The sequence below is a fragment of the Salvelinus sp. IW2-2015 genome, linkage group LG18 (genome assembly GCF_002910315.2).
Source record: "Salvelinus sp. IW2-2015 linkage group LG18, ASM291031v2, whole genome shotgun sequence".
Classification (NCBI taxonomy): domain Eukaryota; kingdom Metazoa; phylum Chordata; class Actinopteri; order Salmoniformes; family Salmonidae; genus Salvelinus; species Salvelinus sp. IW2-2015.
Genome location: NC_036858.1, coordinates 56,262,053 through 56,274,717, shown reverse-complemented (window position 1 = coordinate 56,274,717; position 12,665 = coordinate 56,262,053). Strand labels below are relative to the sequence as shown.

The 12,665-nt window shown below is 44.7% G+C and overlaps 1 protein-coding gene across 1 annotated transcript; it reads left to right on the top strand.

Annotated features, from left to right (window-relative positions):
• The first annotated feature begins 455 nt into the window (after positions 1-455).
• Positions 456-12,376, top strand: LOC111978396 (hormone-sensitive lipase). The gene is made up of 12 exons (XM_024008450.2): positions 456-544; positions 3,185-3,263; positions 3,714-3,963; positions 7,193-7,477; positions 7,770-7,860; positions 8,053-8,198; positions 9,793-9,978; positions 10,122-10,277; positions 10,450-10,594; positions 10,740-10,967; positions 11,255-11,637; positions 12,066-12,376. Exons 3-12 carry the CDS (start codon positions 3,724-3,726, stop codon positions 12,285-12,287), a joined length of 2,082 nt encoding a protein of 693 aa, XP_023864218.1. The 5' UTR covers positions 456-544; positions 3,185-3,263; positions 3,714-3,723; the 3' UTR covers positions 12,288-12,376.
• Positions 12,377-12,665: the final 289 nt, after the last annotated feature.

Genomic DNA, 12,665 nt, shown 5'->3' with positions numbered 1-12,665 from the left:
ATATGTATATACTGTACTCTATATCATCTACTGCATCTTGCCATCTTTATGTAATACATGTACCACTAGCCACTTTAAACTATGCCACTTTATGTTTACATACCCTACAGTACTCATCTCATGTATATACCGTACTCTATCCATCTAACTGCATCTTGCCAATGCCGTTCTGTACCACCACTCATTCATATATCTTTATGTACATATTCTTTATCCCTTTACACTTGTGTGTGTGTATAAGGTAGTAGTTGTGGAATTGTTAGGTTAGATTACTTGTTGGTTATTACTGCATTGTCGGAACTAGAAGCACAAGCATTTCGCTACACTCGCATTAACATCTGCTAACCATGTGTATGTGACTAATAAAATTTGATTTGATTTGATTTGAGTAGGTGGCGGCAGGCATGCACCTTAAACGTGTTTGCGGACGGCCATTATACCATAGAAGAAGAAACCAAATATTATTTTTTTAAGCGAATTGAACGCACCCCAATCGGTGGGGCGAAACAGAAACTGTCAGCTGAAGAATAGAGGATGCGTGTTGGTAAGTTTGTAGGCTGTACAATACAAGGCTTTCCATATTTGATCATACTGTACACTAACGTTTCTCGTAAACATAGGTCGCACGTTTATTGCAAGTGTTCGTTTGAAGTCACTTGTTTAATTGTCGTTCGTCCGTCACAATTTTTGCCAGTCTTGGGCGGCCAAATTCAATGTCGTAGAAAAAAACTTTACGTACACTAGGACACTTCAACTGGTCCGGGAGAAAAAAAAAATGTAATAACACTGTTTGCGTAAATCTGACAGATGTATTGACGGGACAAACAACATTTGCTTACGTTTCGGTATGAATCGCCTTAATCAGAGCCTCTGATTAAATGTGTTTCTCCCGTCAACAAATCGATCAGATTTACGCCGCAACCGATTGCTCCTTTTTCTTTATTCTCCCGGATAATCTTCAATAGAAGTGTTCTGGGGTTAATTCATTTTGGGGGGATTTTAAAGTCCATCAGTCAAGCACCAGCTGATTCCCATTTTTGTTTCAACTTGGCAGTGCTGAAGCTTGGGTAGGTTATACTTTTTTCCAAAGTTCTATGTCGTGTTTGAAAGTGCAATTTTTTTTAACTATGTGGATTTACATGTGGTTACCGTCGGGAAAGATGATATCGCGGCTACCAGTGTCCCAGTTAAAGTTTATATATTGGGAATTGTGGATTTGGTCAGTTTAGAGTGGTGTTGTTTTTGTCGATGTGTGGTGACGTCATCAAGCAGCTGGTTCGGTTCTGAGAGCTGGGGAGTCTTGAGTAATTAGATGAAAGGTGACCTGCTTTTTTAAATGTTATCTTTATTTAACTAGGCAAGTCAGTTAAGAAAAAATGCTAATTTACAATGACGGCCTACCCCGACCAAACCTTAACCCGGACGGCGCTGGGCCAATTGTGCGCCGCCCTATGGGACTCCCAATCACGGCCGGTTGTGATAGAGCCTGGAATCGAACCAGGGTTTGTAGTGACTCATTTAGCATTGATATGCAGTGCCTTAGACCGCTGGGCCACTCGGGGAAACGAAGGAAGTTTAAGAATGCATTAATGGACATTGAACAGGGCCCAGTTTCCCGATAGCCATGGAGTTTAGTTTATGCCGGGCATACATACATTTTCATGATCGGGGTGAATTCCTATGAACTTGGGCTAGGATCAGTACTCTGGGAATCTGGTAGTTTGAGCGGGTGAAGGACGCACCGAATATGCCTGTTCCGTTCTCCAGACACCTGTCAGTAAATGTTGGTCGTGCATATTGTTGTATGGCGAAGAGGAAATTAACAGCACCATGCGGACTGCGGTGATAGAAGACAGATTGGTGGAACTGTGAAGAGAACCCAATGCCTTTTCAATGAGTGAGTTCGTTTTACATGGCCCGGTGCCCCGGTTTAGTGGATTTGTTGTTTTAGACCGTTTCAAGTGCAAAACGAACTGTACCAATATTACATCTGCTTCCCTACCATGACAAAAACCAATAAGATAATGCAATTATCGCATATTAAGTCTATATTCTGGGCCTCCGTCTCTTTAAAACAAATATTTCTGCACATAATGTGCACACTAATAAAGCAGCTCACTGTATGTGTGTCGGATTTTTTCCCCCTACGACAACCGAGAAACGCAGGGTATGATCAACTAGGGAATCATCGTAATATTTGAGCACCCACGTCCTGGGGTTGAGGATGGACGAAATGAAATATTTGGGAGCACGTCCGTAAGTCGTGTAGTGTTTTAACGATACATATTTCCTACAACGGCTGAATATGACGGCTAACATACGTTTCCCTAAACACCACACAGAGAGGACGTTCGCTATGCATTAGTAACTTGGGCTATGATCAGTACGTCTGGACTCGTGGGTCAAAGGATGCACCGATGACGGCTGTTTCGTTCTCCAGAACCCTGTCTGATGCACAAGTGTTCAACTGCAACCCGCAATTCCGGGGTTCCTGCATGAACCCCCCATTGCCCCCCTCCCCTCTCTAGCACAAGATCTTCATGCTTGTGTAATAACACTTTTTTAAATTTTAAATCCATGTTTTGTTTCGAGTGACATACCTTTTGCATGTGTGTCGATCTTTGTTTTGGTCGCACTGTCTGACGCGCTGTCAACTACGTCTAAACGTGGCCACGTCGCATAGAAACGACTAGTTCCTGCAAAGATGCTGGAAAATGCTAGATGCGGGGCAGCAAAGGGTGCGTTCGTAAATTTACTCTGGCCATCTACACCGTTTTCAGAGGACACTCGTCTGAGTGTGCCATAGCGAAGAATAACTGATGAATTTACGAACGCTCAACACCCGTTGAATATGGCCTGTGTCGGCAAAAACGCGCATTTAAATTGTTGCCAGCAGCACAGTGACAGTTACCAGCGCTCTGGATAACATGAAAACAGCCTAACCAGCTCTGCTAGTGTGTCTGGAAGTAGCTAGCCAACGTTAGCCAGTTAGCGTGGATGCTTGACTGCCGTTGTGAGGTCAGAACGCTCGTATAAACCCCACTCCCCGATTTGAGCGTCCCCAGAGCGCACCTCTGGCATTCCAGATTGAATTTACGAACACACCCTACAGTGGCTAGGAACCTCCTCGTGACGTACAAAACATGATTTTAATAAAAAATATGTATTTTCTGTTTTTTTGTAGGATCCCCTGCAACTGGACACGGACATTTATAAGGCACCCTTTCCCTGAATCGAGAACGAAGACGTTGTCGCAAGAGCAGGTTAGTTGAAAAATCAATTTCAACGTTTTGTATAAGCTAACGTTAACCTGTAATGGAAACATGGTTATTACATATCTGGCGTACAAGCATATAACCTACATAACTTGTCAGTCATATATACCGGAACAAGGTTGGTTTAATTTGTTGATTCTTAGTAGCCTACTCTTCTATTGACTAGGCCTATAAATTAAGGATTTAGGACAATATTTAGTGTACATTTTGATAAATGTCAACAGCCAATTTTTTTTGCTAAGTCAGTTTGTAAGAGGAGTCCTGTGCAAGTTGCATCTTTTAATCTTTGACCTTTGGCACACAGAACCAAACCAGTCATTTTAAGGAGGTTAGTCAGATGTAATGATTTTTATATCTCCTTATTTAAACTTTCAAAGCTCAGATATAGTATGATTATTCATATTATTATTTATTTATATTTCTGTATGTGTTCTCTAGTGTCTCAGGTATGGATTGGATAGCTGTGTTCACATCCTTGGAGGCGGTGTGTGAGGAAAACATCACTGCTCTGTCTGGGCCTCCTGACTTGCCATATGGCGACGTGTCCAGGCGCTTGGTGACATGCATGAGAAGGATTCAGGACCATGGCCGTGCCCTGGAACCTGTGGTTTCTGGCATCACTGCAGTCTACCACCACTATGACTTTGACTCCGATACCCCTGGGAATGGGTATCGCACACTGATCAAGGTAGGGTAGAATTATCACTCTGTGATTGCCTCTCATTCTCTTGCCACAGAGGGAAAATAGGACGGAGCAGGGCCGGCCCTGGACCTTCTGCCGCCGTAGGCGAGACCATAATTTGCCGCCCCTATGCTACAAATTTTAGCACATCTGGTTATTAGGCTATATAATCAGTTCAATGTCAATAACATAGCCTAATATTTTCAATCTCATTACATTGATAAAATCACCAATACCCTGGATGTTCTGCCGCCCTAGGCCAGACAAAAATGATTATATCTTAGACATCCTATAGAATCTAAGCATGGCACTTTCAAAAGTTACCTTTCCACCCAGAAATAGGCTCTACTGACGCAGAAAACTGTAAGCTTCAACTGCTGGCTACTAGTCCGTTGTATAACCCAACAACATAAGTGCTTCCCTAAAAGCTGCCTGGGTTTAAACAAACATCTTGTCTTTTCAGAAAGAGAAAAGACAGAATAGCAAAGTCAATTTTTTTGATCTCCTCGAATATTATAGGCTGCAGTTTAGCTTCAGATTGTCATGGAGAGGAATCAATACATCCCCATATGGATCAGAGTCACTTCTTTCACAGGCATTTCAGAGCTTGTTTCCACCATAAGGCATTACAGAGTTAAGCATTGTTATAGAACGCTTGATATAATCTGGATACATTTTATGTATTTATTTCAAAATGTAAAGCAAACAATAGATACCCTTAGTTAAAGAAAATGGCAAAAAGGATATGTGATACCCTCACTCAATTCGAGCCCTGGTTTTAGTTAAACACACCAAGCCCTTCCCATACACGGAGGTATTTAATCAGTGCATGCGACAGTATTGTAGTATTTGGCTATACCAACATCTATGGATAGGATAATTGTGTCTGTCAAACAGGTAGGCTTACCACTTATTTTTTGGAAGATTAAGAAATAATCTCCAATTACACATGTTTAGGCCCATAGAAAATTTTGGTGCGCGCGTGCACATATAGAAGGTCCCTTACCAGGCAGAAGGGAATGTTACTTTAACCCCTGCATCGAAGAGTTACAATGTTGCTATCACTATGCAACCTACTACATATAGGAGGAAAATAAGTTACATTTTTAAATTATTAATATTTATTTTAATTTTATTCTACCTCGTTTTCTCCCCAATTTTGTGGTGTCCAATTGGTAGTTACAGTCTTGTCTCATCGCTGCAACTCCCGTACGGACTCGGGAGAGGCGAAGGTCAAGAGCCGTGCGTCCTCCGAAACAACCCAACCAAGCCGCACTGCTTCTTGACACAATGCCCACTTAACCCGAAGCCAGCCGCACCAATGTGTCGGAGGAAACACTGTACACCTGGCGACCGTGTCAGCGTGCACTGCGCCCGCCACAGGAGTCGCTAGTGTGCGATGGGACAAGGACATCCCTGCCGGCCAAACCCTCACCTAACCCAGACGACGCTGGGTCAATTGTGCGCCGCACCATGGGTCTCCCGGTCACAGCCGGCTGCGACAGAGCCTGGACTCGAACCCAGAATCTCTAGTGGCACAGCTAGCACTGTGATGCAGTGCTACTCGGGAGACCGGAAAACGAGTTTCTTATTAATAATATCCCACCTGTTATCACACATGGCACGACCCCATAATTGTTACAATTACAATTAAAATAAAATGTATATAACATTTAACATATTTTTATATTCCTGTAGAACTGTAAAACAGAGTAAGATCATTTGAGCTTTGGAAACAAGTGCTTTCATAAATGCATGACAGGCCTCGTTTCACTGGAGCAGTGTAAAATAAGCTTTATGTCAATGACCTAGCCTTAATGAATTTTGTTTATTTACATATCGAATTTATTTCATTTCCACCTAGTGGCCTCTTTCCTCTGCTGTGGTGCTGCATTGCAGTCAGCGATGTTTTCTCTTGGTAGCTGTCCATGGTTCTGGAATCAAATCGTCTGAGTTTGATTGGACCCCAGCCTGATCTCCAGCTCCTTCCACCTCTAGAAACTATCTAAGTGGTCATGCGACTTCTCGTGCGAGCTGAGGAGGTGGCACAGATTCTTCCAGTCCCTGATTCCATCCCTGACCAGCACAGATTTGCACTCGTGTGAAAAAAGTTTGCAGCAAAAACAGAGAAGGCTGCATCGTTTTTGTTAGAATAGACAAGCCTTGGTCTCTCCACTCTCTCCCCGTTCTCCATCCTCCTATTGTAGTGGGCCACCGAAAACTTTCGTTGCCCCTCATTTCTTGGGAAATTCCCCTCCTTATCCTGATGTGGCCCAGCCTGCACTAGCATCCTGTAAAGATCCATTTATATATTTTGGCCACTCACCGGGATCTTTTGTTTTTTTTGTCTGGGAGTCGGATTTAGCAGCAGCACCACCACTGTCATCCGGGACGGGGAGCGACGAGTCTGGGTCAAAAATAGTAGGATCTTCGCCGGCATTGTTTGGAGGTGTGGCTAGGCCTGGTGCGACCACCTGTACTTGTCCAGCCAGAGAGCTGCCATCATCGGTGGAAGTGCATGGCTTGGACGCATCTGGTTTGCCCTCTTCGCTGCTAGAATCAGCGAGCGGGGGCTTGTCGTTCTCAGCGAATAAATGGCCTGTCCTCGTAGGCTTGTCATTCTCCCCAACGGCTGATGGACATTGCTGCACGCTGATAAATTTCACCAGCAAATTTCTTTGGTTTAGAGATTGTGCCTCTTTTCTCAGTTTTTTTTTGTTTTAATATTCGCTTCCTGATTAGATTTTGTTTCTTAGACATGGTAGAAAATTGTTTTAAATCTCTATAGATGACTTTTAGCTAAAATAATATCCACTAGTAGTAGCTAGCCAAAGTTAACAGGCTAGGTTAGGCTACTGCCTTAATCACTAATTGTCTTCGTCACACACAAACATAAAAATGAAAATAATAACTGGCAGATTCAATGTTTCACAATTGGATAATCACAAACATCACCATAGCTACCAAGGATAGTGGGAGTGAACTTCGGGAAAAGTGGGAATGGGGTACCGCGGGCAGTGTAGCAGCCGATCAGGGGCGCCCAGAGGGCGGCAGCCAATTGTCAAAATGCTGCCCCAAATTCAAGTGCCGCCATAGGCGTTGGCCGAATCTTGCATAATGGGAGGGCCGGCCCTGGGAGGGAGTGATGGAGCTCCTTCGATTATTAAAACAAATGTATATTTTACATCTTTGTATTCATATTTCGGAGCCAACAAAATATAATCTAATTTCACAGGTGTTGCAGTCTTGCCTTCTGCACATCATCCACAACGGCCGCTACATTGCCGCTAACTGCCACAGGGCCTTATTCAGGGCCGACCACAACGCCTCAGAGATGGAAGCCTATGGCAGTGTCCTGTGTCAGCTACGGGCCCTCCTCTACATTGCCCAGGGAATGCTCCACGACAACAGTCCCGGGCAGCTGTACGGAGAGCAGGACGGAGAGCTGAGCAGGTGGTTGGTGAGGGAGTATGCTTCCATGCACAAGGCCTGCTTCTACGGCCGCTGCCTGGGCTTTCAGGTCAGTCACCACCAGGGGGAGATGCTATAGAGCAGTGGGTCTCAACCGGGGGTACTAGAGATATATTCCCTCTGTAAATTGTATATCCTCACTGTAAATCAGCTTTTCTCCAGAGTTTTATGTTCACTATGTTTATATTGTATATCCTGTATGTTGACTTACTGTCTGTATTCTGTCTGTACATTGTTTATTGCTGGCAGTAACTATTCACTAAGTCAAATTCCGGGTATGTGTAAATGTACTTGGTGAATGAATAGATTCTGAAATATTTTTTCCCCCTCTGCTTCCCCAGTTCTCATCTTCCCTTCGTCCGATCCTGCAGTCATTAATCATAAGCATGGTCTCGTTTGGAGAGAGCTACGAAAAACAGCATTCCGGGTTAGGTCAGTCTCTGAATTCTTTGGGCTGTATCAAGTTGTAAAACTATACATGTTAGGTGTCATAACAACTGACTGATTATCTACCTTGTTGGGCCTATTGCAAGATTTGTGGTAATCCTTTGGCATTTTACAAAGTTAGTGCATAGTGTGCAGTGCTATACTGACTTCCCATTTGCTCTCCTCCATATTCCTCAGGCATGGCAGCATTTTCCCTCCTTACCTCTGGGAAGTATGTCATCGATCCAGAGCTGAGAGGAGAAGAATATGAGCGGATCACCCAGAACTTGGACATGAAGTTCTGGAAGTCCTTCTGGAACCTCACCGAATCAGAGCTTGTATCGGTGAGGGGAGGAGGCTCTTAACTAATTAGACTTTTCTTACTAGCACTGACTTTGCTGATAGCGGCTTTACTGAGGAAAAGTTTAAACTATGACTGTGGTTGTCTTACCTAGATACAGGTAGTCCATTCATCTTAAGGTAAGTCGCTCTTGATAAGAGCATCTGCAGAATATTTTTACATTTAGCAGATCTTTACTTTATTGTCCCCATGGGGAAATTTTGTTGCAGTGTCATGTACATGTTTAAAGTGGCGTTTAAATACAGAACAAATTGACAATACAACTTTCATAACAGTTACATACCAATAAAAAGAGACTAGCCTGCTGTCCTTACTGGGTCAATAGGAACATTAGCCTGCTGGCCTCACTGGGTCGATAGGACATTTTAGCCTGCTGGCCTCACTGGGTCGATAGGAACATTAGCCTGCTGGCCTCACTGGGTCGATAGGAACATTAGCCTGCTGGCCTCACTGGTGGTCGATAGGAACATTAGCTGCTGGCTCACTGCCTCACGGGTCGATAGGAACATTAGCCTGCTGGCCTCACTGGGTCGAATAGGAACATTAGGCTGCTGGCCTCACTGGGTCGATAGGAACATTAGCCTGCTGGCCTCACTGGGTCGATAGGAACATTAGCCTGCTGCGCTCCACTGGTCGATAGGAACATTAGCCTGCTGGCCTCACTGGGTCGATAAGAACATTAGCCTGCTGGCCTCACTGGGTCGATAGGAACATTAGCCTGCTGGCCTCACTGGGTCGATAGGAACATTAGCCTGCTGGGCCTCACTGGGTCGATAGGAACATTAGCCTGCTGGCCTCACTGGGTCGATAGGAACATTAGCCTGCTGGCCTCACTGGGTCGATAGGAACATTAACCCAAGCTATTTAGGAGGGATATCACACCTGGCACAAGTTATTGTCTAGTTCTGTTTTTCCTGCCGAAGGGTGCCCTATACCTGCGGACAGAGGGGAGTAGTTCAAAGTCCGGGTACAGGGGGTGGCTTGGGTCTAAAATGATTTTGTGACCCTTGCGGAGGGCCCTGACCTTAAAGATCTCATCCAGGCCTGTCTGTTTGACTCCAAGTACCTTGCTTGCTGTGGTGATAATCCTTCTCAGGATATTTCTCTGGCTGACAGTGGCATTGCCAAACCAACAAACAATACAAAAAGTTAAAATACTCTCAATGAAAGATTTGTAAAACAGAGTCAGTGTAGTACAATTAACATTAAAAGATCACAGCTTTTTGGGAAAATACAGTCTCTGTTGACTCTTTTTGTAGATCAGGTCTGTACATTTACTCCACTGAAGCTTATTATCCAAGAGGACACCCAGATATTTGTATTCCTCTACAATCTCTATGTTCTGACCTCTGATAGATGTTGCAGAGGTAGGTGTTGTATGCTTCCTGAAGTCTTTGCACATCTCGTTGGTCTTATTGGTATTGAGGACCAAGTGTGATTCATCACACCACTCTACGGAGGGGGAGCAGTGTTTCTCCTACTTACTCAGTCTCTCCTTGCTCACTCCATCTTCCTGTTTGTTTCCTTTTATGACTGTTTGCAATGTCCTCCATCTTTTTTGTCCATCCATTCCACAGGGCTTTGCCAGTTTAACCTCTACCCTAGTGCAGGTGAACCTCACCCTGACCATACCCCCTGAACCGCTACTCCTCCCCCTGGTCTCAGACCCCCGTCTTTCTACCCCTGTGTCCCCGCCAGTGGCCCACTGGGGCCCTGGACCTGTCAACATGCGCCTCATCTCCTATGAGCTTCGAGAAGGACAGGTGAAAACTCAGCTCTTACCTTGTGCTTATTACCTTGTGCTTATTATCTGATTTCATCACAGGTCTACACTGTTTTATCAATCATATTACTGTAAAAAGGGTTCAGTTATGATGCATACATCTTACCCTCTCTCTTTCTTCAGGACAGTAAAGAGCTGCTAGCCTTTGCTCGTACAGAAGCTCCACCCATTTCCCTGTCTTTAGTACCGTTTGGTGCCCAGAAGCGTCCTCCCTCCCCCTGGCTGTTGATCCACTTCCATGGAGGAGGCTTCGTGTCCCAGACCTCCAAATCCCATGAGGTACATAGGCCTGGGATAGTGGTAGTGGTGTGTCGCCTGAAATTACTTATGCTAAACCCAAACCCTAGTTTCACAGTAATTAAGTGGAGCTTGGGGCTCAGCACATACCATGAATACTTTCATATTGTTTAACCTTGCTGTTTAATTTTCCTGTCACATCTCCATCTCCCAGAACTATCTGAAGAGCTGGTCCAAGGATCTGAATGTCCCCATCCTGTCTGTGGATTACTCCTTGGCTCCTGAGGCCCCCTTTCCCAGAGCCCTGGAGGAGTGCTTCTACGCCTACTGTTGGGCCCTCAAGAACTGCCATCTTTTGGGTCAGTGTCATTGTGTTAGAGCCAAAGGAAATGGTTTCAACAGAGGACCCTCGGGTCAATCATATTGGTACATATTTTATTGCAGTATTGCAACAAAACGTCTGTCAGACCCGCTGGTACTGATTGGTCTGTTCCTCTGCCCTAGGCTCCACTGCTGAGCGTGTGTGTCTGGCTGGGGACAGTGCTGGGGGGAACCTTTGCATCACTGTGTCCATGAGGGCCATTGCCTGCGGTGTGCGCATCCCTGATGGTATTATGGCTGCATATCCTGCTACCCTGCTCACCATTGAAGCCTCGCCCTCCCGCCTTCTCACCAGCTTTGACCTACTGCTGCCCTTAGGGGTGCTCTCCAAGTGTATCAACGCCTACACAGGTAAGGAAGTGAAAGGCATGAGAGGGTATTAGTCAAAGGTTATGTAAAAGGTGGTTAAAGTCACACTCCAGTCTTATTTTACTTTTTAAAATACATTTGTCATTTAGTTAAATAGCTAGGTGGGACAACCACATATCACAGGCATAAAAAGTACATTTTTCCTCAAAGTAGCTATCAGTACGTTACTGTATTTATGTGTGGTATTGTTTTTCAATAGGAAAAGTTCAATTACTTTATTTCTCCTTTTTTCCAAATGACCTTGTCTTTCTCTTTTTCACCCCCTCCAGGTGTAGACTCTGAGACGGTTCAGCCTACAGAGGGGATCAGCACGTTGAGCGCTCTAGGTAGAGACACAGCCTCGCTGATCAGTGACCTCTCACATGGGGCGTCCAAATGGATCCAGTCCTTCATTCCCACAGAGGTCCTAGGGTCATGGTCATCATCACACCGGAGGTCCTTGGACAACGAGGCCCACCAGAGATCAGTGTTGCCATCTTCATCCAACTCCTCCTCAGGCCCCAGGGACTACCCAGAAGGCTTTGAGCCCCTGCGCTCCGAGCGCTTGTCTGTAATCCAGACGCCTAGCTGTCCCACCGTCAAGAACCCGTTTGTGTCACCCCTGCTAGCCTCTGACGACCTACTGCGTGGACTACCACCTGTACACTTAGTGGTGAGAAAGGAGGGATGGGGAGGTGGAGAGTCAATGCATTTAAGACAGGGTTTTCCAAACTCAGTCCTCGAGACACAAGGGGTGCACGTTTTGGCTTTTGCCCTAGCACTACACAGCCGATTTCAAATAATCAACTAATCATCAAGTTTAGATCATTTGAATCAGCTGTGAAGTGTTAGGGCAAAAACCAAAACGTGCACCCCTTGTGGTCCCAAGGACCGAGTTAGGGAAATGCTGATTTAGGAAGACTGGTTTGTAGGTTGAGAGGGATGGAAAAGATAAAGAAAGAAAAAACAAGACACATTTTACTGCAGCAGACCTATTTTGTCCTTGTTCACTGGTCTCTCTAACTCACTCCACAATTGATGGTCTTTCCACTTTAATCTCTGAGTACTCTGTAGTTTTTACTCCTCTGTCTGTCCCCACAGGCCTCTGCACTGGATGCCTTGTTGGATGACTCTGTGATGTTCGCCAGGAAACTGCAGAATATGGGCCAACCAGTGACCCTGAGGGTGGTGGAGGACCTCCCACATGGCTTCCTTAGCCTATCGGGATTCGCAGAGGAGATAAAGGTGGCCTCCGACATCTGCGTAGAGCGAATCAGAGAGGTCTTCCAGCAGAAAACTCTGCCTTCCTGTATTCGCAAGTGACCAATGTTTGAAAGGAAAAATAATGGGGCTGACCAGCTGCCTAATAAAACCAAGGGGAAAACTAGTTGTTATCCTCACGAAACTGGAAAGTGAAAGATAACACCCTTTATTGCACTAACACTTGCACTTTTCTTACTAGCACTGACTGATAGCTGCTTTATTGAGGAAAACAGTTTCTAATTATGAGTGATATTTGAAGTTACTGGTTAAAGAGCATCTGCTGAGGGAGATGTCAATGTACACAGTTTAGTGTTTTTTTAATCCAGGAAAGGGTCATGTCATTTGTAATCAATTAAATGTCATATTGCTTAAGGTTTGAACAATACTGAACAAAAATACAATTTCGCAGATTTTTATTGAGTAAAAAATAAATAATTA

What these genes read in the sequence shown, in the direction of transcription:
- LOC111978396 (XM_024008450.2), top strand. Translation starts at nt 3,724, where the DNA reads ATGGATTGGATAGCTGTGTTCACATCCTTGGAGGCGGTGTGTGAGGAA. An exon ending in CCGAATCAGAGCTTGTATCG is followed by an intron (nt 8,199 to 9,792) that starts GTGAGGGGAGGA and finishes TCCATTCCACAG; the next exon opens with GGCTTTGCCAGTTTAACCTC. An exon ending in CAAGAACTGCCATCTTTTGG is followed by an intron (nt 10,595 to 10,739) that starts GTCAGTGTCATT and finishes CCTCTGCCCTAG; the next exon opens with GCTCCACTGCTGAGCGTGTG.